We start from the raw sequence: 26,999 nt of genomic DNA on the forward strand, positions 1-26,999 counted from the left end.
TATTGGAATATATATGTTGATATTCCCTATTTAAATGGTCGGTCTGATTTTGATTGAAATTCAAACTTTCCGGAAGTATATACCTACTATAAGGAGCCGTTTTGGTAAAATTATAGCCCATCATATGTAATCACAATAATAACATACAATAGACAGAAAATAAATGTGCCTGAAGAGAGTCGGCTTTTCTTTAATGGTTATGGGGGTCGTTTGATGAGATGTATTCACGTATATTAGATATTGAGGTCAAGCAGATGACGATGTTTTATGGTTTGAAATCTAGTCAAAAAACTCATAATACTCTCTCATGTATTATTTAAATAAATAAATAATATCTGTTTTACAGTCTTTACAGGGAAATAAAAACTGATGCTTAGTACGCGTAGGTCCTTACTCGTATATTTTATACTTACAGTTGATAAACTAAATGTTTTGTGAGATATAAAATTTATGTGACGAGACAAGACATATTTCTATCGCAAAAAGTAAAAATTCCAGTGTTAAATCTTACTTGGGTTTAATACATTTTCAGTTAAAATTTACAAGTAGGATTACCCTGAAAAGTGTACAAAGTTAAGTGCACCCGAGCTTTTTCACTCTCGCAGACCAATCCATTAGCAGAACTATTTACATTTTACGAGTTAATTAGCAAATATCGTTGTAAAGGTGTCGTAAACCTTTTACAATAGCCATGTAGGTACTCTACACCAGTGCAGTCCAATCTTATGCGGTAGCAATAGGTACTATATTGTAACGAAATATATGGCCTTCTGTGCGGCCGACTATACATTCCATCTAGGTCTACTATGTAACGCGTGAATACGTGATCAAATCGAGAACAAAGTGCATGAGAGTGTAAGTAATTATTGCTTTGAACAGATAGCTTTGTAAAAGAATCTCTCTGAACAAAGTCATGTCAGAACACACTATTATTCTACATGTACCTAAACACAAATGTCTCACAAATAAATAATTTTTATTTTAAACCTTAATCTAATATAAAAAGAACACCAATGAATAAAAAAAATACACATTCTGAAACTAAAGATAGTTTCAAACATGATTAAGCAACAATACATCAATTTCGTCGCCTAATTGTGTGGCGTATTAAATCACCTAGGTGTTTGTGTATGAATTGAAAACCTTATTCCAAATATTCTATACTTAATTCAAAATATTTCTCTATTTCGTCCGACGAATGCATAATAAATAAACAATTTCGATGACGTTGAGTAGGGTAGCGCCGAGGAACACGCCGACCACTCCGCCGATGTCCACTGTAAAAATGGTGCTACGTTATTTACTACGCTGCCTGAGCTTTGATCTACAGACGAGGTTTGTTTTGCCCATGGACTTTTGTTTCTGGCTCGTTTACAAACAAACTATGTTAGAAGTATTTTAAGAAAACCCAATATTTATACTTATTTGGAAATATAGAAAACTACTGAAATCACTTCTCAAGAATAAAATAAAAGTGCTCATTCATTGAGAAAGAAGAAAGATGTTATGTACCAATTTGATTTGGCATCATCATCATCACCGTAGTAGTAGTTTTAAATACAATTTCCCCTAATTCCCGCAATCCAACGGTATCTTCGATTATTTTTATCAAAACACTGCTGGTTTTGGAATACCCACCTCTTCACCTTGACGAAAAGCACCATATTATACTCAAATATTCTGTCATATCAAATTATAAGCCGTGACAATCCGGCATACTCTCGTCTCGCCTTCAACGAGCACATCTTCATGTGTTAATGAATTCGGAATGTCAATTAGGGGAATGAATCGGCACGAATTATAAGCGCTCCCGGGGTTAGCTGATTAACAATGAAATTACGTAATTAGACGTAATGACTCATAACTTAGTACGACTCTAGTAAAATGCTTTAAAGGAGCTCTCAGTTTTATGGAATGGGCATTAATTCTGAAATAGGTCACTGAAATTAAATTGAACCTATGATTTATTTTTTGTTTTAATAATCACACATTACACTTTTATTACCTACTAGCTGCCGCCCGCGACTTACCCCCTTAGGGGTGGAGTTTCGTAAAATCCTTTCTTAGCGGATGCCTACGTCATGACATCTACCTGCATGCCAAATTTCAGCCCGATCCGTCCAGTGGTTTGAGCTGTGCGTTGATAGATCACTATGTCAGTCAGTCAGTCAATCAACTTTGAGTTGTATATATTTAGACTAAATATATGCTTCTCTAAGATCAGCTATAATGATCCAAGACTAAAATCTTGTGGTTTTATTAAATGAGTTTAAAGATGAGGAAAGTGAACAGGTACCTACCGACTAATCCCAAGGTGTGCCTGATGGCAGCTCGTTGCACCCTCGTGGTGGGAAGGTTGGCCAGTCTCACCAGGCCTCGAGTGCCGCGCGCGGCCAGCTCTGGTGACACGTTGTCTACATGGCGTCTGGTAACACATCCAAAGATGAAACTCCTTTTATAAGCTATCTTTCAACTCCTTAAAACAACTTTCGCCTTTATCTGGTAGTGGCAGAATTGATGCGACGATATTTTGAACTTTAGCGACATTACATAAGTTTCAAACCAATGAAAATTTATGTTTCACCATAGTAACTAAAGGCTTCATCATCATTTCAGCAATAGGACGTCCACTGCTGAACGGCCTCCCCCATTGATTTCCATGTAGAAAAACACTCCTAATATTATGTGATAAATGTGAGGTGAAATCAGATCAAAAACTTCTGAAACAAAAATGTGGTAAAAAAGCTTCATCATTTAGAACAATTTAACTGATAGCATCCACAGTACTCCGAAGCCCTGATACATATTAACATTCTGAGAGCGTTGGTGTATTATCACACATCTCATTTTCAGTTTTGGATATCTAACACTGGGTAATCCTGGATTCATTATTCTGCCAATATTGTTTTATTAGCACAAACAACAGAGCGATCCATTTTGGGATGTCTGAAAAGAAAATTATTAGTCACTTAACCTCCAGACATTCCGGAATAATGGGAACATAATGTATGTTTTCTTTCTGGATTAATGACTTTGGGAAACAGACGCTTTGGGCTTAGAGTCAGAGCGCACGATGCGTAGCGGCGGCGGTGCGACGTCGGAGCAGTGTCGCTGAGTAGTAGGCATAGAAATTCTATGGCAGGAACGTGAGCGCCGCGTCGCGCGATGCGGCAAAATCTTTGTGGTGAGGCGCATCGTGTGCTTTGGCTTTTAGATATTTTCCTAGCATTCAGTAACAAGTATCACATTATCTACGTATACATCACAGTATGCTCATATACAATATACGATGTGTCAGAACAGTGAGATGCGGCAATTAATTAATTACAGTAAGACAAACGAGGCCCGTAGAGACTTAGTTTGTTGAACTGCTTCTTGTCTCGGATATCACTATAACAATTTACATTGTACAGACGAGAACAACAAGCTAACAAGTAAAATATCTTGTGTAGTTGATATGGTACAAGAATTAGCAGTTTCTTTTGCAAATCGCAACCATACTCGTAGTTACCTATTTACAATGAAAAAAATCTTATTAATTTCGTCTTAGAAACTTTAGACTCTAGATTTTAGTTAATTGAACTAAATGTTAGTTACTTTGTGAAATTACTATTTTTAGTACTTCAAAAGAGGTCTAATAAAAAATTAAAGCTTTCTAAGTGATGTTAAAATATGCAATGAGAATAGAGCATTGAAAATTCTTTTGAGCTAAAAAGCAATGAAACTTTTACAAAGGCCCTCGTGCTGTTTAAAAGTCAATTTTGTCTCGGAAAGAGTTATTTCAAACTTATTTAAATTAGAATTACAACCTAGAAATAAAAACAAAGAGAGTATAATAATAAGATTATTATCGCAGGGCTAAATAACACCTTTTCTTAATATAAATGTTAAATAGTTCTTGAATATGAAATGAGCAATATTTATTCAACGCTAAGAATGAATTTAACATTGTTATTTATTTATGTAAATTATTTGCCTTCATTTAGCATTAATGCTAAATGAAGGCAAATATTTAAATTAATCATGAAATACATAATTAATTATTGTATAGCAATTAAGACGTTATGCAAAACTAAATGCATTAACTCAAATGTAATATAATATAGCACAAATACTGTTCTTAATTTTAAGTAACTAATGTTATAAAGAAATACCAAGCATAGCCCTCTCCATAGCACGCTGTGCAACTTTGAGCTTCTGTATAAGGCCTATAGTGAGAGGCCACGTTTCCGAGCCATACGTTATCACTGGTAACACACATTGATTGTAAACTTTCGTCTTCAGGCATTGGGGTATTTTGGACGAAAAGATGTTACGTAGTTTCCCGAACGCTGCCCAGAAGGTGGACCGACGACATCGTAAAGGTAGCAGGGAAACGCTGGACGCAGGCCGCTACCAATCGATCAACGTGGAAAGCATTAGGGGAGGCCTATGTTCAGCAGTGGACGTCCTATGACTGACATGATGATGATGATGATGAATGTTATAAACATGGTAGGTACATAGTTACAATTATTAAAGCGTACTTACTTTGTGAATACGTGTACTGGTTTGTAAGTGACCTCTTCGCAACTCATGGGGCAGTTGCAGCTTGTCGCCACCAGTGTTTCTGAATAGGAATATAAAATTATTATAAGCAAAAGAAAAAATTGTAAAGCGGATTCAGTCTAAGAAGTCTTTGTTCATCATGTTTTCGGTCGGTTACATTATTTAAGAGCTCTATGTATAACTTTTTCGAGTTTCTCAATGAGCGTCCCTACCAATAAAACTTTTCTATTTTTATTACACTCTTTATCCCTTATCGCCCACTTTGTCCTATGCCCGATTACTTATGAGCCCTTTTAGTTACAAGAGACACTAAAGAGATAGATACTAATCTATTTGGATGAGGGTAGAAGCTATAGATCTTTACTGAAAATGTCTTTGTCAATAGAAGTCTCTCGTACGAAGGGAAATCAAATTAAAAACTGTGTACTAACTAATTATTATAGTAATAGATGTTATTCTGCAACTAAAATGGACATTATAATGTTCCTAGTCTGATGAATTGTTCTGCATTCTCCTCCAGTCTAAGGGCCAAACTGAAAATAGAGCAGGCCTATTATGTCTTATACAACAATATATAAGCTTATGTAAGGAAATTTATAGATGCCCATTGTTATACATAATAAAATTTATAAAATCAGATTTGTATGAAAATTAAAATTATTAAAACGATGATATCAATTTTCTGACTTCGCCATACCATTTATATGCATATGTTAACATAGGCTAGTGTCAGCTCATATACCCATTTACCTAACAACCTGTATATTGCTGACAGCTGAAATACTACTGAAACTCAACGGAAACTCATTTCCTACCTTTACTTTTCTTCATACTCAGACACGCCAAGCCTTTAATATCGCACCGAGGAATGTCGCCTGCGAACAAATACATTATTAGACAGGCATTGTCTGAGAAGAGCGAAAAAGGGACTTTATAGGTATTTATTTGTTTTACTAAGGCTCCATGGTGGTCTAATGGTTAGGCGCCGATCTTTCTCGACTTGGAGTTCGATTAATTTGATTTTGGATTACTTACGTAAATTGAATGTCCGAGAAGAAATTTAATTCTGTTTTCCAAATATTATTCCAAGTTTTCGATGTTTCAAAAGGCACTTCGGGCCTTAATTCCTTGGGTTTTAAAGGCAGAGCCTTAAAGTCTGACTCTAGGGCAGTGAACTCAGATACGATTTGAAAAATAGGTTGAATACTTTTGTTAATTTAAATCTCATGCAGATTTTGAGAGAGAGCCTCTTGCATCATGACATCCATCCCATTGTATGAATGCTATAAATACAAGATTACATTCATGTGCGTAAATATTATTTTTTATTAATAAGAAATATTGTAGGTAGTTATGTCCCTTCTGGATTTTCTTGTTTAATCTGTATAGAGTCATCATAGATTAACCCATGTGTCCGCACTTTGTGAATTCCATATGTAACTCCCAAATCAACAATGGCTCCCAACTTTAAGGATGCTAGCTTTAGGGATTTGAGTTGGTCAACTTAAATTAACTTGGATTTAACTAATGAAAAGTTAGTGAGTGTTTTCACAAGAATAGAAACAAAGCAATTGTATTGTACCCTTAACGGACTAAATGGCTATTGAAACAGCAAAGATCTCAAGTTGGATTTGTTTTAAGCTGCTTAGTTCAATTTGCTATAGTTGTAAGACACAAAAATGTATAAATAGTTTGCCACTAAGAAGACTTATTTAAATGAACGAAATAATTATGTTTAGAACGTAATAATAGTTAAGTGTTTATTCGTAAAATTAGAACGTAGGAGTAACACTCACTTGGCGCAGTATTTGAAAATGACCCCAGAGATCGCGTAGTCATGATTATTCCCCCCAGAAAAACACATAGTATTTTAGGAATCTGACTTCAATAAAGGTCTTCCTTCCATCTGATCTAAGATATTTTTGACTGGTAATTTCATTGTACTCATATGTATGGGTAGGATGATATCACATACTTAGTTTAGGCATGAGGTGGTGAGTGCATTTACAAAGGCTGGCCTCTGTCAGGGCCCTGCAATGTAGCATGCAGGTGCTGAAGGAGTACCGGGAGGAGGGCCACTCCTGCACTAAGAAGAGCCGCTCGTCTTTGAGCAGGCACACGCGGACGCGCGGAAGCATAAAGTTTAGTACTGGATTGTCATTACAGTACGTATTACTTACTAAGTTTAGGCATGAGGTGGTGAGTGCAGTTGCAAAGGCTGGCCTCCGTCAGGGCCCTGCAATGTAGCATGCGAGTAGCGAGAGGAGGGCCACTCCTGTACAAAGGAGGGCCGCTCGTCTTTGAGCAGGCACCCGAGGACGCGCGGAAGCATAAAGTTTAGGACTGGATTGTCACTAAAGTACATATTACTTACTAAGTTTAGGCATGAGGTGGTGAGTGCAATTACAGAGGCTGGCTTCTGTCAGCGCCCGGCAGTGCAGCATGCAGGTGCTGAAGGAGTAGCGAGAGGAGGGCCACTCCTGCGCGAAGGAGGGCCGCTCGTCTTTGAGCTGGCATCCACGAACGCGCGGAGGCATTGACGTCACGAACTCCTCGCTTAGCGTCTCTTCTGCCTGAGACAGACAAAATTAAATTAACATCAGACTTTATATTGTTTTTTTTTTATTGGACAGGAGGCAAACGAGCAGACGGATCACCTGATGGTAAGTCATTACCGTCGCCCATAGACACCCAGGGGCTTTACAGGTGCGTTGCCGGCCTTTAAGGTGAAGATACGCTCTCCTGTTGTTGTAAATTAGCACCTACTCCTGCATAAGATGCCACTATTTGTGCTAGAACTTGAGGGTGTAATATAGCTTTTTTGATGTACACGATTTTCTCTTAAAGGAGATAGAAGTTTTAATATACTCCATACATTTGATAGTAATACTTGTAACACGCAATATTAGGTACATATACGTAAAATGTGTGTAATATGACAATAATAGGCAGCCCTAAAAGTAAACTGTTGAATTTTGTTAACAACTTACATTTATATTCATGCTCATAACATAAATAAGGATCTTTCCTTGAGTCATTATCCAACTTTTCCAAATATATTGAGAAAGAAAAATGTATTTTCATTTTTACTACCAAAGTAAGGCTTTACGTAAGTACTCGTACATAAAAACAACAAGACACGTTCCAGATAAAAGCCTCATGATGGAATAATGTCAAGACAATGAAGAAATGTTATAATTTCCAGAATGTCGCGGAATAAGCTCACGCCGTTACCAAATTAGAAATTATTTGTCAAGCCTTAGAATACAAATATTTCCGGCTTTCCCTCGACAATGCAATGGACAGAATTTATGTTTCTTATAAAGAAATGTTTCTCGGCAATTCAATTAACTTAAACAATTTAGAAACATAATAGCTTTAGAAAATGTCTGAACTTCTGATTTAACTTCTAAACGAATGCATGTACTTATACTACACTTTTCTTCATACTCATCTTCGAACTTGTAGAGTGTAGACCATGGTAGACCACATAGAGGTAACTAGCTAACTTCCCTTGGGTCAAGTTTATCCTTTCCTACCAAAATCTGGATCTAAGCTATACATCGTAAGACTTATTACGCTCTATTGTAAATATCTGTACGAGACATACACTTACCGTTAAAATGATCTCAAAATCAGTAATCATGGGTAGATCCAAAGGCTTGCCCAGAGCATTCTCCATCCCAACGGTGCACATGTCGTCCGGAGAGTGGACCCTTATCTGAAGCAAGTAATTTTTTACGGATAACAAGGCAGGTATTTGACCGCAATCGCACCTGGTGTTAAATGAGATGAAGTCTAGGATGGTACATATCGTGCCTATTCCCTCTCACCTTAAAGGCCCGGATTATAGTGTTCGAGAAAGACAGCAACAGGCAGCGAATTCTAGTCCCTAGCTGATCGCATTATAAAAGAGTTATCGAAATTATAAAAACTCTGCTGTCAAAACAAACGCGACCATTATAAATGAACTTTATGATAACTTCGGTTACCCCTTTCAGACCTGAATTTTTTTTTCCACAAAATTTATGTTTTTTCGGATTTTATGTAACATTTGGTCCATAAGGAAGACAAGAAAAATAATATAAAAATTTTCCGACTTTCCAATTTTTCAGAAAAGTACCCGCACTATCGTGCGTGTTAGGACTAAGTGCACTATACGCACGCTCGTGCATAATTAATAAATTAGAGGAAATCCATAAGAAAAGACTCACTTTTTTGGATATTATTGTTAAAAAATAATAATAATCAGCTTTTACTTGAATAAAACAATTCCAACTCATGACCATTGAAGTGTTATGAGCTCCTGGTGAAACAATTGGAGATTGTCATAACAAATGTGTTGCATTTCCATTTTAAGAGACCCAAGTCATCAAACACGAATTATTCTGACTCTCCTCTTTTCATCTTATGGTCAGACATGAAATTTACCGTTTTTCGTTGAATAATACCATTCATGATAATGGTGCTAGTTCCATATAAAGGCAATCACTGTCAAATTTCTAATAACATGACGGACGCTGGTGAAATAACTGTCGATGTATATAAATCTGTGTGGAGGAACCGCTTATGTATACATAATTACTAGTGCACCAATACCCTGCACTTGCTCAGCAAAAGCTGTACTTGCATCCAAATAAATACTGAAATCAAGCATCAGTCTTCCAGCTGTTAAAAGCCAAACAGAGCAAGGTTCATTTCTTACAACCTGCATCTGTCAGTAACATATACTCATTATATAACAGTTACTCATCTATTTAGTAACTATTAGACACTCTATCCATTTTCTGACAAGCTTGCAANATGCAGTCTACGATGGTACATATCTGCCCTGTAAGTGCCTATTCCCTCTCACCTTAAAGGCCCGGATTATAGTGTTCGAGAAAGACAGCAACAGGCAGCGAATTCTAGTCCCTAGCTGATCGCATTATAAAAGAGTTATCGAAATTATAAAAACTCTGCTGTCAAAACAAACGCGACCATTATAAATGAACTTTATGATAACTTCGGTTACGTAGGCAGTATTAATTTATTGCGAGAAATTTTGTGAAATGATGCGGTTTGGCAAAAGTTTCTAATTTTTAATTACAAAACAAAACAAAACTTGTGCTTATTAAACTTCTGAACCACGCCTTACCTGATATTATTACGAGTAGATCATTACTGAATGAGTTCTCATACCAACTTTTTGTAATAAAAGTACGTACGTTCTATTTACCATATAAGTAACTAATAGGTCAAATTGTTACTGACAAAATATGAACTGCTTTTTCTGAAAAAAAAACTTTTTTTTTATTGTTTAATTTACCGCTACGTCCTGAATCGCGGTGATGACAAGATTCGGCAGACCTATCTTGCGGTTCACGATGAGAGCCGTCTCGTTCCCTGTCAGCCTGGAGTTGAATACGAAGCATGTCCCGAACTCTGTCTCTATTGGGAGGAACCTGTGGAGATAAACAAGCAGAATAAAGTTATTTGTGTAAGTAAAATTCAAGCAACCACAGGCTTGAATCCATGTTTGGTATTTGTTCTGTTGGTATTCAGGACGAGAAAGAATTAAAAACTCCTACCATTTTCAAACAGCACTTAAACTTTTCAGATCTTTTGAAGTTACCCAAATTCATAAATTACGTCTGCAATATTATGTTAAAATAATTTAGAATCCGTTTAGTACGACGCCGCCTATAACGACCAACCGCTTTTAGCGACGCATATTTTTTATTAGGTTAGTTGATTTGAGAAAATAGGTAATAACCTAAAAAATACTTCTTTATTATACATAGTACGACTACGACGCACAGAGCAAAGTAATACATTGGGACGTAATATCATCGTTATAATCGGATTCTACTTACTATTTCACAATAAACAGGCTGACAAAAGAACAATACAGCAAATTACTTTCTATAGACGCTTCAAAGTTTACCTTATACTTACGGCCTATAATGTAACTTGGCTAAACAAATTTACACAAGGGGGCGCAGGCCAGCCCAGGCTTAAAGTTAATTGCTAAACTTATGCCTGAGCTTTTAGCTCCACTTAGTGAACAAAGCGTCTTGAAAGCGATTGCGTGTAAAGGATATCTTTAGAAAATAATACGCACTAGAATATTAGAACAATGTATAATAATTGACCAGCAATTTTTATGGTTATAGTGAACCTAGTTAGTACTCGAAATAATCATAACCGTGACACTGGCTTACTAGTGAAAATAAAAGCTCTTTTTAAAAATCCTACTTGCAAACAATAAATTAATTTTCGGGTTGCTCTCATACTTGGCATGAAGTATAATGAAAAAAAAATTAAGGGTAGGCTTATTTGCACTAACTGAATGAAAAAAGCGGGAGATAATTCTCTTCGCACGTTGAGAAAGTTTAGCAGTGGTCTGCTAGCTGAATGATGAAGATTCATAAATGGGACTATTCCCAGCTCTTGTTCCCACCGCTGCAACTCCTGTGTAGCCAGGATCTACAGCTTGACCGCCAATAAAAACCCATCCAGTGAAGTTCATGTATGTTCCAGGGGAAAGTAAACTGTCTGTGGACCCGCAACGAATTTACTCATAAGAACATAGGGGGGAGTTTGAAGTTATTGAAGATTCATACAGCATAGTTTACCTGTCACAGCATGAAAAGTGTTCGTCAGCCCACCAGCAGTCAGTGAGGAGCTCCTTGCAGCCAGCCCGGATGGTCTTGACCATCTCTAAGAAGTCGTCAGTGCAGTAGCCAGGCCTGCAGCCGGTACAGCTGCAGACCCTCGCGCTCCAGTACGTCATGTCCTTCAGGAACAGGTTTAGGGTTCCGGGCAGTTTGTTTCTAAAACAAATTAAATTATTGCACCAATTTTTTGATCATCTTTAAGCGAAAAAACCACCATTGCCAACAAGTTCAAATCGTCTGAGAAACTATTCCTTTAAACTATTCCCTATAGTTATTTATCTAACGTAGTTAGCTATTTGTTATACCTCAGGCCGTTTTCAACCTACATTTCTGATAAGACGGACTGATGCTAAGTCATTAAGTGCCAACAAAACTACATTAACTACTTACTTATGTTGACCCATTTACTATTAACGTAAATATGATAATTTGCGACTATGCGCTGTTCTTATTTTATTTAATTACTATCAAGCTGGGCAAATGGTTGCTTGATCCTAAAACTTCTGAATGTTAACTAAGTGACGCACTGAATTCACCCACCTTGGCACTAACTAAACACTATTTAACTATACGAGACTAACAAGTTCTCCCCGTCAACTTAAACTTAATTTATGAAACGTACGTACCTACGTAACATACGTACGCACGTACAATGAGTTCATAGATGGCTTTACTTGTAATAAGTACTACGTAGATCTGTAAAAATGAGCCAAGATTAATTATTTTTTAAGTGAGGATAATGCTGACCTACAACTTAATTTATAAAAATTAAATTTATTAAATTAAAAGAATTTGAATCTTCATAAAAACGAAATTTCGTTTCCATGAAGATTCAAATTCTCAAAACGCTTCGCTGAACTTATCTCTTCCTCGTTTATTAAATTCATTTACAAAAATTAATTAACAGCCTTTTAATAAATCTCATTAAATGCTGAAAAATAGGTATTCGTGAAACATAATTGAAATAGGCCACGAAAACCTTTAATAACTTGAATACAAATAAAAAGCTTTGAATGTGCTGAGTTGGGTCATTCTTTTGAAGTTCTAAATAGGTATTTTGTTCTGGCAATTTGGTGACATATTTTTTTCTATATTTATTTTCTTTATATAAACATATTTTCAATTTTATTACTTAAAAATATTCTTGTAATACGAGATGGTGTTTCTTGAATTTTGAGTAGGACATAATTATTTCGTAGCAAGAAAAGATATTCTAAACTAATTGTATACGTCGTAGCACCCTCGTAGCACCTATTAATCTTAATTTGTGGAGACTCCATAAAAATCACACATTTTTATCTTATCATCATTATCATCAAAGCTATATAATCTCGATTGCAGGAGCATGATCCTCTTTGATGTGACAGAGGCAAGTAGAGGATTTGATATTTGACCTACACTCCCCTCACTGGCCAGGTCAGGCCTAAAGTCTCATGGCATTTTTGTATGGCATTTTTGTTTGGCTTTTTTATCACAACTATTATAATACGAGTATCGAGTAGTTCTATCAACCTTGATATTTCTTAAAAATCGACGCAAACCTACGTAAAGTTGTGGTTTGAGGCCCAGAACAGACGGTGAAACGCAACTGCAACGAAACTGCAACTTTGTGATGATTCTGATGAATGAAACTGAAACTGAAAGTTTCAAACTGGTCGCGTCATGTGTGGTCTCTCAACGGACGCTANGAACGCCATGGCAGAAACTTAGATGCAACTCAAAAGTAACTGGCAGTTGCAGTTTCGTTGCAGTTGCGTTTCACCGTCTGTTCTGGGCCTAACTCTCACCGTTTCGTATACGCGGCTACTCTCTCTGCATTTGCTTGCTCGCAGACCGTCACTGCTGGGAAGGTAGTGTCGAACTTCAAGTAGTTGGTCTCTACGAGATATGTCACGGCCTCCCCTGAGTACAAGCTCAGTACCTGGCGCATCACAATACCAGCGCATGCGGCGCTCGCTGACAGTATAAGCAGCCAGAATATTCTGGAAATAAAATTTCAGCATATATTAATTTAAATAAAATGTTGACTTGATTACACATTCAACAAAATATTACTTTGTTCCAGTAATGAAAAACGCTACATACAACAAACACGTATTAATTAATTATGTTGTACACTATTTAATTTGCTTCGAACTTCAATAAAAATCCGAGAAAACTTTATATTAAGTGGAAAAACTGCAGTTCACATTCGGTGAAACGTTCTCCCGTGAATATTTAATTATCAAAGTGTTCACTAGCGCAGAGTTCCAGCAATTTTGCTCCCAGTTGAATTAATCTACTCATATGGAACAGGCTTAAAAGCTTTTAGCGAATAAATCCGTTTTTATAATAAGAACACATTAATTTTCAAACAAGAATTTTATTTGCAAAGAGTAACTAATTATTAAAATTAGGAACAACGCACTGGCACGACAGAATCGTTGGATTTGAAATTAAAAAAAAGTTTTTGCTATCAATGCTTACGAAACTATTAATGATAGGTACTGGCTGCTTTTGGTAACTGCAACAGCCACAAAAAAATAAAATGTAAAGATGGAATTCAATTGTTTTTTACACAAAAAAATTGAATGTTTATTTTCTCAAAGCACTAAATCGTTACTTTCAGTGTAAAATTTTTCGCAAGAAAATGTACGAGGAAAATTACTGTGTAAACATTGACGTAGAAATATTAATTTTGCAGAAGGAATCTTACAAATTCTAATAAGGTAATTTTAATTATTACTTTCGCTATTTTAACATCTTTAAAAGGTTGGAAATTTTGATAGTAGTTCTTGGAAATTTTGATAGTAGTACCTACACGAAAAATCAATTTTAATTACATATTACCAAGAGTAGTATGGATTTAATAGAAACCTTTTGGACGCCGTTACCCTTGGGCATACTTAAGTATCCTTAATATTTAAAAAGCATTTCTTCGCCCCCACTTAACCACTAGTAACTTTGTCAGCGGTTTGTTTCAAGCTTTGTTTGTATTCAACATTTTAAGATACTTTTCCTGAAAATTTAAGAACCTTTTGTAGAGAATACGGAAAAGGGACTCTTTAAGTTAATGTATACAGCTGAGTGAAACATCCTTGCTGTATAAATTATGGTACTTATTGGTGAATATTTACTACATAGAAATCTTGGGTGAGGCCTTTGTCCAGCAGTTGACATCACTTGGCTGAAACGACGAATATTTATGTATTCTTTAATGTTATGTATTAGGTACTTTACCTACCTTTGAAATAATGGTATATACGACATGGAAACCACATATCGCACGCCATGCAAGGTAGAGTTGTCGCCAAAATAACCCAAAATCTTTTTCAGATTCTCAAAGAGGTTACTGAAAAACGATCTTTTTTCTGAAATGTCGTACATTTTATCTGATAAATTCAGTTCTTTATTAACCTGATGACTCCTTAGCTGATACTGGTACCGACATAATAAGTAAGCATTATAAATAATAATTTACTTATATTATTTGATAATAATCCGAGCTTTATTTGTGCGTGATGCATACTAATGGACGTAACGTGTAAATAAATGCGCTGATAACATAATTATAAACATGATGAACCGATTTACATGAAAAAACATTTATGTTTGGTAGACTACTATTTAAAATGGCACGATGATGTTAACTATATTATTGGTATAGATTGTATCTAAATAATAACATTTTAATCTTTAGGACCTGCATTAGTTTACTAAATAGGTACTTGCAATAGACAAAACTATTTAAAGCTCAGTTTTTTGCACTACAAAATGGGAAGTTCTATCTTTATCTTATTTAATAAATGATGGGTGTGTTGCTATGTGATAAATATCGCGAATTTATGATAACTCAGTAATATAATAACAACTTTATCACAATCGTTATCATTTAAAGATGTGACAACAATGTTTATCACTGCCTAACTCTTGACAATCGATAGAGGGGGGCTCAATTTAGATTTCAGTGTGTTAGTAGGTATTATTTTATTGTCCAAGATTATATACAGTTCATTGAGGTTCAAGTACATAAGACTGTTTGCTAAAGCTACGTACTTTACTAATAGATCCATTGAAATTAAATAACTTCAACAAAAATTAAATTAAATAACAATTTCTTAACCCACGATAGCCGAATGGTGAAGGGGTCGGACTGGCCGACTCGTGATCCGCTAGCAAGCATATTTAGCTTAGTACGAGGGGCTAACTGGAGTATTAGTAATTTGTGTAATAACAAATTAATAACCTTTAAAAAAATCGGCGCTTACAAACTCTTTCTAGAGCCGTTCAGTTATTTGAACTTTTGAATAAGTAGGATACCTATGTGTCCTGCTAAGATTTTTAAATTTTTTACTGCAGTAGAAACTTATGATTACTATCAGCAAGACCGACATTTATGTTTTTATCAGTAGAGTCACGCACTCTACCATTGACATTGAAACATCTACACCTAATAGTTGGTAAATATCTCAACAATCATTAAACGCTGCCGAAATAATCGTTTTCTTATCAAAAATCGTTGACATAACCAATTATTACGACAATACTTCGTAAACAAGTTATCTCTGCGCCAGTGCCGGTCCGGCTACGCGCTCGGGCACTCCTGCGCATGTTGATCTAAACGACCTTGGATGGAGCATGATTTAAATTTAGAGTGTCTACCATAATTGTGACGATGTTGAGTGTATTTAGAGTGTGTAAGAGTGATGTTGTGTTCAGGGAGAGTTGGTTTCGTCGTGTGAAGTACCATTCGGGAGTTGGAGTGTTCGGGCATCGACCGAGGAGAGCGAATGAACCCGGTATGATTGTTCTTATTTGATCAGTGTGAAGTTGGTGTCGAGTCGTAACTGATGTTAAACTGATAGTTATCCTGTTTGGGAATGTTTAATTATTTTTATGTATACCTACTTTTAACAAAAATTCCGACGAATAACCTGAATGCTAATTATTATAATTATGCCGACTCTACATACTGAACCGTACCGTGCATAAAGAATTCTTTGAAAACGTGAATACAAAGCATGTTTTGTTTAGTGAAACAGTAATAAGTCTTTTATTTTATTTTATTGTTAGGAAAACAAACAGCATTCTACATATTATAACACACATAGAGTTACCAATTAAACTTTATATTTGCCAAAAGATTTTCACATAAAGTTCTTACATATTTAATTTATCTAAAATACTTTATACGCTTTAATGCTAAATATTTCAGATGTACCTGCAGAAGTGCTAAAACGGAGGTACGAGAACTGCCGGGCGCAACAACTAGTCAATGCCTACCGCACTCACGGACATCTCAAAGCTGCCATAGACAATGTAGACTATAAAAATGAAAATAGGTAAATACGAAACAAATATCTTTTCAATCAAGAGCGTTACTTCTTGGTGCGTCGCGCTTCTTAAAATAACAACAAACATTACGTTAGTGTAACTATTACATACATTAGATGTTATATAATTACATAAATATTTGTAAATAACATTGTGTATTTAATTGTATGTTTCTTCTTATCTATCAGCAAATAACATTCAACAATTTTAAGTAGATAGGAAGTATTATTACTCGTGTTGGGTAGAAGAACATATTTTTCTGTTTTCTGTTATGTTGGGTAGGATATAAGAGGAACAAATAAAACTCACAAATCCATTTTCCTAACCCACTCAGGAAATTTTCAGCCGCTTTTAACTCGTTGAAGATAAACCTAGCCATGTCTATTGTTTAATACTGCTTCTTGTCAATTAAATACTAAACTTTGTCATGAATATTGCCATTATTTGTGAAATTAAATTCCAGAGACATCAAAGAGCTCAATGCAGCCCGATACGGTCTCTCGCCAGAAGACCCAGTAGACGTCAGTCTTCTCTACGGTTACTTCGGCAGCCAGCCTGTCAAGAGTCTGGTGCATGAGCTAGAGAAGATCTACTGTGGTCCTATATCGTATGAATTCGCTTACTTAGAGGTAAACCATCTATCAAATTATTTCAAGTTTAGCAATATAGGATGTAAAGCTCATGGTCTTTGGGGCAGAAAAGTTCTCGCGTAAGTTATCACGACCTGGAAGGCATAGTATGGACAAGCCTCCAACTTGGATGTGGAGGTCATTTGGCTAAAACACAAGAACGAACGAAGGAACGTAGATGTTTTGCCAACTTAAAATCTTAAATGAGGCAGTCAGTTTTTCTTTCACCTGAAAAATCAAGTATTTCGAAAGTAAATTTTACTTTGAAGTTGCTAAACCACAAATGTTTCTTAACTATAAAACAATTTTGAGTAACTTTATATTTTCAGACAGAAGCCGAGAGAGAATGGTTCGCCCAAAGGATAGAGAGTTCCACGGACTCCCTAGAAAAAGAAAGAAGGATAGAGATTGCGAAGGAGATGCTGCATTCCCAAGCGTGGGATAAGTTTCTGGGCGTGAAGTATCCTACGGTTAAACGGTATTGCGGAGAAGGAGCAGAATCCCTTCTAACATTCTTCTCGACAATGTTTCAGCTTACTACTTCAGGTTAGTTAATAACATCATCATTATCATCAAGTCATTTAGTCTCTACTGCAGGATGACGGTCGATGCTCTATAATTTATTTGGGAGAAAAAATTGTAGGAAAAATCTTCTCCACGCGCTGGCCAGATTGGTTGGGGAGGCCTGATGTTTGCATTTTATCCCTAAACTACAATAGTGAGTGACTGAGTTTCTTGCGCTGCTTCTTCTCAGCACTGGCCCATTGTCCTGAAGCAGTGGTAGGGTTAATACTGGGACGTGTAAAAGTGCTTTTTTTAAGCCTATTTACAGAAATCAATGAGTTTTAATGAGTTTTTTTTAGTTTTAACTCTGTCTTCACCTCTTTCGACATCCACGGAAAGAGTCACTGGGGATAGTCCTATTCTACTCTGTCAAAACCACACAAGTAAAGGTTCAACCACACCAACGCGTACGATCAAAGGCCAAAGACATGTCGCGCGACCCATGACAGAACGCGACCTGTCATTTCCCTATGATCGCGCCGTGATCGCGCCGGCGATGGCGATCTGCACGCGTTGGTGTGATTGAAACTTTAAATAATCGGCTAAACTGTAGGCAGACTAGAGTTTAATTTAGTAATAGAATCCTTTTTAGGTAAGGAAAACATGACACAAAATAATAATACTTATACATGTAATGTATATTATTATTTTGACCAAATTGAAATTATTCAAACCAAACATTGATTTTCAAAGCACATCAGAATTTCTAACATATACGAGTACCTACATTCGATATCAAGATGCAATGCTCTGAAAGTTCCATAGCAGCACCTGCGAACTTATTTATTTGAGTTGAAAATACTGGGACTCGACGTCGCACCGAGTTTGTTAGGGAAAGAGTTGAGCTGGAAATGTTTTCCTTCATATTTGACGTGGAATATAACGAGGAAGCGAAATGCCGTGAGTTTTAATAAGTTCTACCCGGAACAAGTATTCTATTTGGAAAGATATAAAAATGAGTGATTAGGGAAAATACACTTATTTAATTCGATAAGAAAGTTTTACGTTTCCTTAATCTGTTCCAATCCAGTTTTATCGAAAGTTTATTTAACTTTGGACAACTTTCAATAACAAACTTAAACATTTTACTTATGAGGAATAAACGAAGAAGTTTTACTCTAATTTTAAAATGTAATAATATAAAATTCTCAATGGCTTTAAAAATGTAAAGTTACAGGAAGATTTAAGAAAAAATATAAATTAGAAGGATTTATCATGATTAGGTAGAAGAAGAGAACATGGCGTTTTTTGAGACGACTATTTTTGTTTCTTAGGCTTCTTGACTAGGCCTATGTTCAGCAGTGGACGTCCTATGGCTGAGCTGATGATGTTGAAGATTTTTTATTTTGAATGGGTTTCGTTTCATAATTATGGTATTATGCACGTTTTAGTACATCACACACACCATAGTCTGTCTATCCTATCCAACTTTTAAAAACTTTTTCTTCGCCCTTTACAGAGGGCGTCGAGCAAGTTATATTAGCCATGGCTCACAGAGGCAAGCTGAATGTCCTGAGTGGATTACTCCAGTGTCCTCCAGTGAAGATCTTTCACAAGTTCAGTGGCCAGCCCGAGTTCCCATTGGAAGCCAACGCTGCCTGTGATATCTCTACCCATCTTAGTAAGTGAATTTGAGAGTAATCTGAATAATTAGAGTAATTATTCAGATTTTTAAAGTTGAAGAGATTTCAAAATATTAGTGTTCGAATAGTATACCATCTGTGTATCTCACCCTAAGTATAATACGTATAAGTACCTACTCATTTTTTTCGATAATAATCTTTGACAAAAACGTTTTATTTCCAAAAAGCTTTTATATTCCCAACGCCTTTTACCGCTTTTAATATACGAAACCCATCGTCCCGGACAAACCGCGTTTTTACTCAGTCACAAACAGATAAACAGATTTCCCGATGCCGTCCATTTTGCCAAATAATGTATTTCAATTTCAGGTGCGTCGGTGGATATCGCCGTAAATGGAAAATCCGTCCGGTTCTGTCTACTCAACAACCCGTCGCACTTGGAGGTAAGTTAGGGTTCCGTACTTCAAAGGAAAAAATGAACCTTTATGAGATTAGTGTGTGGCACTTATTTCTGGCTGTTAAGACCAGTACCTCTAGCATGAACAACTTTCGTCTTCGAATCGTTTGCGTATTTGACAAAACTCGATACTCAACCTTCGAATTAAACGATAACGTGACAATTTTGATTCTCAAAATAAGTTCCGTGCAACCTTTTCTCATAATAAGTTCACTTTACGATACGTTCACAAGGGCGCAGTTGTAGTGTTCGTACTAAATCTTATGATGGCGATTCGAATAAGCAAACGATTCGAACTCGAAAATTTTTCGTGCTAGCCGTACAGTTGTGACCCTTTCACTCAAGAACGCGTGGGTATATGTATGAATCTGTGGAAAATAGAACTTCTGAGTCAATAGAACCGATAATATGCCTTATATTTTTGTCATTCACATACAAATAAAAACCCATCATGAGATATAATATACCTATCCCATTGACCTGGAATCGTCAAAGTTGTGAAGACACAAGATCTTATACCACAAGTAACTTAAAATTTGAATACTTACGTACTTATGTATGGGAAACTTTCTTCTAATAATCGGGACTTTTTTCCAATTTTCTTAAAATACTGTGCCGAGTAGAGTCTATGTCAAGACAAAATCATTAAACTTGTTTGATTACTTTGCCAAGTGATTGATAAACTTAGTTCTTCCCAAACAGATGATAAATGCATTGTTAGTTCAATAAAATATTATTTATTTTAGTATCGTGGCTAATTTTGGTGATTGATGAACGAACTTTGTTTAAATTTTATAACTTGAATTGCCAGTTTTTTCTAGTCCAATCTTCAAAGTATCTATTAGTCATGTTTATAAATTGGATTTTTTTTCCAAATTGAATATTTTTGTCTCAGGCTGCTAACCCTGTATCCATGGGGAAAGCCAGGTCCAGGCAGCTGCTACTGAAAGAGGGGGATTACTCCCCTGATGGATCCACCGTCATGGGAGACAAGGTTATAAACGTCCAGGTAAGATTTAATAATTATTGCTAGAGTAGGCGCACACCGTTGATTTTTCGTCGGCCGATAGTTGTGCCCGATTTTAATTTGTATGAAGAATCGGCCAAATCGAATCGGCGTAGTGTGGGCATGTATGGGATACATGCCCATACTGATCAACAGCCCGACTAAACTATCGGCCGACGAAAAATCAACGGTGTGCGCCTACTCTTATTGTACAGGTCTGTCTAATATAACGGCCTAAAGCCTGGTCCGTGAGCACGTAGAATTTTGTCCAATGACCCCAAGCTACCCATCCTTATCACTCGCGCGTAATTATATTGCTGTCGCGACTGTGCGACGGGCGCCCGCAGTGAGTGTGCGAGCGCGACAGCAACATAATTACGCGCGAGCGATAAGGATGGGTAGCTTGGGGTCATTGGACAAAATTCTACGTGCTCACGGACCAGGCTTTAGTAAAATTGTAAAGGTCGCTTTTAAAAGTGCGACTAAACTCCTTGGCCGCGCGCCTGGCCGGCAAGAAACTTCTTTTTACATTTTTGTGTTTTTTACGACTGTCACTTTTTTCTCTTCCCTCTTAACCTTTTCTACTCGTAGGTACTCTTGAACTAAAAGCAATGTAATGTAAGTTTTATTTTTACAATAAAATTTCATTTTACACCATAAAGCCTTTCAATCAATAATTTATCGTAGTGAAAGACGTAATTCGTTCAGGTATAAACCAAATGACCAGTATCTACTTACCTAAAAAAGTCGAACCTTAACTTCAAAACCTCCTGTGTTCTTCTGGTTAATTTCGTTGCTGGTCAAATGACAGTTAAACTTTTCCCCGGGACAAACTTGTCCTTCACTGGTTGAAATAGAATAGAAATAGAAATAGAAATAGAAATAATTTATTGAGTTTTTAGTTGGGTTGGGTCAAGCCGTAGATCCTGGTTACATAGAAGTTGCAGCGGTGGGAACGAGAGGTGGGAATAGTCTCGTAATATCTACCTAAGCAGTCGCTTTATTTTTAATTACCTAAATAGTGTGTGAGTTTCAGGTGGTGTTATAAAGCAAATAAGTTACTACATGAAGTCTATTTCAGATTCACGGTGATGCAGCTTTCACGGGCCAAGGAATCAACCAGGAGACCCTTATGTTGTCTCAAGCACCGCATTTCAACGTCGGCGGGTCACTCCATGTAGTGGTCAACAATCAAGTTAGTATTACGGCTTTTGTAGCAAATTCGCACTTAATACAACATCATCGTTCGTTCGTTCGTTTCAGTCAAATAACGTCCACAGCTGGACAAAGGCCTCCTCCAAGGTTTTCCACAATGCACGGTCCTGCGCTGCCCGCATCCAGGCTCTTCTTTACCAGATCGTCGGTCCACCACTAGGTGGACAACATCTTACTGTGACACATTACCGAGATGTGATTTTGTGCCAATTAAATAAAATTAAAAATCCAATAGGCTCTATTTAATATTATATCTTTTGCTACCAGACAATTAGGTATTTCTACACTATCTCTAAACTCAATGTTTGTCAGCCAAATACTTGTACATAAATGGAGTCACAATATTATCAAGAAGCTTATTAACTGACCACTTACTTTTGCTACAGATGTCGCCAACATACAATATGACGCTATAACGATATGTCTGCTCCATCCATCTCTGTCACAGCCAGAAACATTTCGTTAAGTTGGGTCCTGATGGCTTCATTAATGTATTGTTTGCTATGTATCAACTGTCCTCTCCTTCCTGGATAGAATATAATATTTTCAGCAACAAATAGAGACCATAAATTGTGGTGCCGTCACATAATGTTGGTCTTGGTAGATCTTGTGATTGTCAGTTTTGTGTTGTGTACAGGGACTATAAATCTTTGTTACAAAAAAGTACCTCTAATATCTAGTACCTACCTCTAGTAAACATTTTATACTGCGCCTTTAGTCCCAAACTAAGCATAGCTTGTACTATGGGTACTAGATAACGGATATAGGTAAACGTACTTAAATACTTTTTTTTTCTAAATACATTACATATTATACATAGTAACACCCAGAACCGTCACAGAAATTAAAATTTATCATTTCAATTTCTGCCCGGCCGTGAATCGAACCCGGGACCTCTCGGCATAGTAGTCCGTTCTGAACCACTACACCAAACGGCCGACGAATATGCTAAGTAGTCTGGGCCTAGCAAAGTGAGAGAGGTAGAATAGACTAGGTGGCAAACAAAATCCGCCAGTAAAAATTGCACCTAGAGCAAAGACCATACAAGCAAAGATTTGTATCTGTATACGAATGTCAAGCTGAAGTCTTGCATGTCTTACTAATCTTACTATCTTAGAGCTGATTTTTCAATCGTCAGATATCTTTTAACTGACGAATAGTCTTGTCATTTTGACATATTTCCCATACTAAAACTGTCAATGTGCCAAACTTATTTGTGCAGGANACTATGTGCCCTGCCCATTGCCACTTCAGCTTGCTAATCCGTCGGGCTATGTCAGCGACTTTAGTTCGTTTACGGATTTCCTCATTTCTGATTCGATCTCGCAAAGAAACACCAAGCATAGCCCTCTCCATAGCACGCTGTGCAACTTTGAGCTTCTGTATAAGGCCTATAGTGAGAGGCCACGTTTCCGCGTCGTTGGTGTGGGTAGCCAGTCCGCCTCCGGAGATTCTTAGCACCCCCCGCCCCGCTGTCACCCTGACCGCTACCGTAGCCAGGAACAGCGGGGCCACCGGAGACTGGGGGCCTGGTTGCTTTTGTGTATTTCATTGTGGGGGAATTGCCAGTACTCACCACGCTTGGCAGGCGGGTTGCCGAGCGCAGTTTTTATATGTTTCGTAACTTTGGATAACTTTCAATAACAAACTTAAACATTTTACTTATGAGGAAGTAAATTAAGTAGATTAATGTTAAAATTTAATAATATAAAATTCTCAATAAGCCATTGAGAATTAAAAATGTAAAGCTATAGGAAGTTTTAAGAAAAAAAAAGAAATTAGAAGGATTATTCATGATTAGGTAGAAGAAGGAGAACAAGGCGCTTTTTGAGACGATTATTTTTGATTTCTTAAGCTTCTTGACTAGGCCTATGTTCAGCAGTGAACGTCCTATGGCTGAGCTGATGATGATGATGATTTTTTATTTTGAATGGGTTTCATTTCATAATATGGTATTATGCACGTTTTAGTACATCACACACACCATAGTCTGTCTATCCTATCCAACTTTTAAAAACTTTTTCTTCGCCCTTTACAGAGGGCGTCGAGCAAGTTATATTAGCCATGGCTCACAGAGGCAAGCTGAATGTCCTCAGTGGATTACTCCAGTGTCCTCCAGTGAAGATCTTTCACAAGTTCAGTGGCCAGCCCGAGTTCCCATTGGAAGCCAACGCTGCCTGTGATATCTCTACCCATCTTAGTAAGTTAATTTGAGAGTAATCTTTATCAGGAACTCCATTGAAAGTCTGTTGAAAGTCTTAATTTTAAAAGGCCTGTGCTCAATAGCTATCTAAATTATATAAATCAAAGGTGACTCACTAACTGACATAGTGATCTATCAACGCACAGCCCAAACCACTGGACGGATCAGGCTGAAATTTGGCATGCAGGTAGATGTTATGACGTAGGCATCCGCTAAGAAAGGATTTTACGAAACGGGTTCCACGCTTGGGTAATATTAAGAAAAATTATTCAGTTTTTATAAAGTTAAACAATTATAAAATACTAGTGTTCGAATAGTGTACCATCTGTGTATCTCACCCTAAGTATAATAAGTATAAGTACCTACTCATTTTTTTTCGATAATAATCTTTGACAAAAACGTTTTATTTCCAAAAGGCTTTTATATTCCCAACGCCTTTTACCGCTTTTAATAAACGAAACCCATCGTCCCGGACAAACCGCGTTTTTACTCAGTCACAAACAGATAAACAGATTTCCCGATGCCGTCCATTTTGCCAAATAATGTATTTCAATTTCAGGTGCGTCGGTGGATATCGCCGTAAATGGAAAATCCGTCCGGTTCTGTCTACTCAACAACCCGTCGCACTTGGAGGTAAGTTAGAGTTCCGTACTTCAAAGGAAAAAATGAACCTTTATGAGATTAGTGTGTGACACTTATTTCTGGCTGTTAAGACCAGTATCTCTAGCATGAACAACTTTCGTCTTCGAATCGTTTGCGTATTTGACAAAACCTTCGAATTAAACGATAACGTGACAATTTGTGATTCTCAAAAAAAGTTTCGTGCAACTTTCTCATACTAAGTTCACTTTACGACACGTTCACAAGGGTGCAGTTGTAATTTTCAATCTTTTGATGGCGATTCGAATACGCAAACGATTCGAACTCGAAAGTTTTTCGTGCTAGCCGTACAGTTGTGACCCTTTCACTCAAGAACGCGTGGGTATATGTTTGAAGCTGTGGAAAATAGAACTTCTGAGTCAATACAACCGATAATATGCCTTATATTTTTGTCATTCACTGTTTAAATAAAACCCATCATGAGATATACTTATCCCATTGGCCTAGAATCGTCAAAGTTGTGAAGACACAAGATCTTATACCACACTTACGTATGTATGGGAAACTTTCTTCTAATAATCGGGATTTTTTTCCAATTTTCTTATAATACTATGCCGAGTAGAGTCTATGTCAATACAAAATCATTAAACTTGTTTAATTACTTTGTCAAGTGATTGATAAACTTAGTTCTTCCCAAACAGATGATAAATGCATTGTTAGTTCAATAAAATATTATTTATTTTAGTATCGTGGCTAATTTTGGTCATTGATGAACGAACTTTGTTTAAATTTTATAACTTGAATTGCCAGTTTTTTCTAGTCCAATCTTCAAAGTATCTATTAGTCATGTTTATAAATTGGATTTTTTTTTCCAAATTGAATATTTTTGTCTCAGGCTGCTAACCCTGTATCCATGGGGAAAGCCAGGTCCAGGCAGCTGCTACTGAAAGAGGGGGATTACTCCCCTGATGGATCCACCGTCATGGGAGACAAGGTTATAAACGTCCAGGTAAGATTTATTCATTATTGTTATTGTACAGGTCTATCTAATATAACATCATCATCATCATCTCAGCCATAGTCTAATATAACGGCCTAGTAATGAGGGCTATCGTTTTAGCGCTCACCAGTTAGCGCCACTGTAGAGTAAGGTCCTGTCACTTGCTAGTAGCGAAGACAGTGGCACCAACTGCTTAACTGGTGAGCGCTAAAGTGGTAGGAGGACTATCGCATTTGCACTCATCAAGATGGCGCCACTGTAGAGTAAGGTCCTGTCAATCGCCAGGGGTGCCAACTGTTAAGTATAAAAACGACAGCCCTCATTGTAAAGGTCGCTTAAGTGCGACTAAACTCCTTGGCCGCGCGCCTGGCCGGCGAGAAACTTCTTTTTACTTTTTTGTGTTTTTACGACTGTCACTTTTTTCTCTTCCCTCTTGACCTTTTCTACTCGTAAGTACTCTTGAACTAAAAGCAATGTAATGTGATTTTTATTTTTACAATATAATTTCATTTTACACCATAAAGCCTTTTAATAATATCTCGTAGTGAAAGACGTAACTAATTCGTTCAAGTATAAACAAAATGACTAGTAGGTTTCTAACTAGGAAAGTCGAACCTTAACTTCAAACTCGTCCTGTGTTCTTCTGATTAATTTCGTAGCTGGTCCAATGACAGTTTTACTTTTCCCCTAGACAAACTTGACCTTCACTGGTTGAGTTTTTTGGTTGGGTTGGGTCAAGCTGTAGATCCTGGCTACACAGAAGTTGCAGCGGTGGGAACGAGAGGTGGGAATAGTCTCGTAATATCTACCTAAGCAGTCACTTTATTTTTAATTACCTAAATAGTGTGTGAGTTTCAGGTGGTGTTATAAGTTATTACATGAAATCTATTTCAGATTCACGGTGATGCAGCTTTCACGGGCCAAGGAATCAACCAGGAGACCCTTATGCTGTCTCAAGCACCGCATTTCAACGTCGGCGGGTCACTCCATGTTGTGGTCAACAATCAAGTTAGTATAACGGCTTTTGTAGCAAATTCGCACTTAATACAACTTCATACTGGACCATAATACCGAGATGTTGTGCCAATTAAGACTCTAGTAGACGAGTAACTTACCGAGATGTGATTTGCCAATTAACTCGTCTACTGTAGCTTAATACCGGCTTCCGATATAAAAATTACAAAAAATCTGCCACATTTGAGAGTTTAAAAAGTTAACCAAG

General features: G+C 36.9%; 2 protein-coding genes across 2 annotated transcripts in view; one reads left to right on the forward strand and one right to left on the reverse strand.

Annotated features, from left to right (window-relative positions):
• Window positions 1-339: 339 nt before the first annotated feature.
• LOC114358449 (sodium channel protein Nach) lies at window positions 340-14,628 on the reverse strand. The gene is made up of 10 exons (XM_028312419.1): window positions 14,431-14,628; window positions 12,995-13,189; window positions 11,166-11,363; window positions 9,857-9,992; window positions 8,165-8,269; window positions 6,923-7,121; window positions 5,364-5,423; window positions 4,531-4,609; window positions 2,301-2,425; window positions 340-1,277 (listed from the first exon to the last, which is right to left on the reverse strand). Exons 1-10 carry the CDS (start codon window positions 14,571-14,573, stop codon window positions 1,183-1,185), a joined length of 1,335 nt encoding a protein of 444 aa, XP_028168220.1. The 5' UTR covers window positions 14,574-14,628; the 3' UTR covers window positions 340-1,182.
• A 1,110-nt stretch (window positions 14,629-15,738) lies between these two features.
• LOC114358440 (probable 2-oxoglutarate dehydrogenase E1 component DHKTD1 homolog, mitochondrial) overlaps window positions 15,739-26,999 on the forward strand; it is a 29,829-nt gene continuing 18,568 nt past the window's right edge. Inside the window, exons 1-8 of the mRNA XM_028312408.1 lie at window positions 15,739-15,985; window positions 16,402-16,528; window positions 16,984-17,149; window positions 17,479-17,695; window positions 19,173-19,334; window positions 19,666-19,739; window positions 20,649-20,762; window positions 21,841-21,954. Of these exons, the coding sequence (XP_028168209.1) occupies window positions 15,862-15,985; window positions 16,402-16,528; window positions 16,984-17,149; window positions 17,479-17,695; window positions 19,173-19,334; window positions 19,666-19,739; window positions 20,649-20,762; window positions 21,841-21,954 (1,098 nt within the window). The 5' untranslated portion in view covers window positions 15,739-15,861. The remainder of the gene's footprint in view (window positions 15,986-16,401; window positions 16,529-16,983; window positions 17,150-17,478; window positions 17,696-19,172; window positions 19,335-19,665; window positions 19,740-20,648; window positions 20,763-21,840; window positions 21,955-26,999) is intronic.

This window comes from Ostrinia furnacalis, unplaced genomic scaffold, assembly GCF_004193835.3.
Source record: "Ostrinia furnacalis isolate ACB-3 unplaced genomic scaffold, ASM419383v2 OfSCF3952, whole genome shotgun sequence".
NCBI lineage: Eukaryota > Metazoa > Arthropoda > Insecta > Lepidoptera > Crambidae > Ostrinia > Ostrinia furnacalis.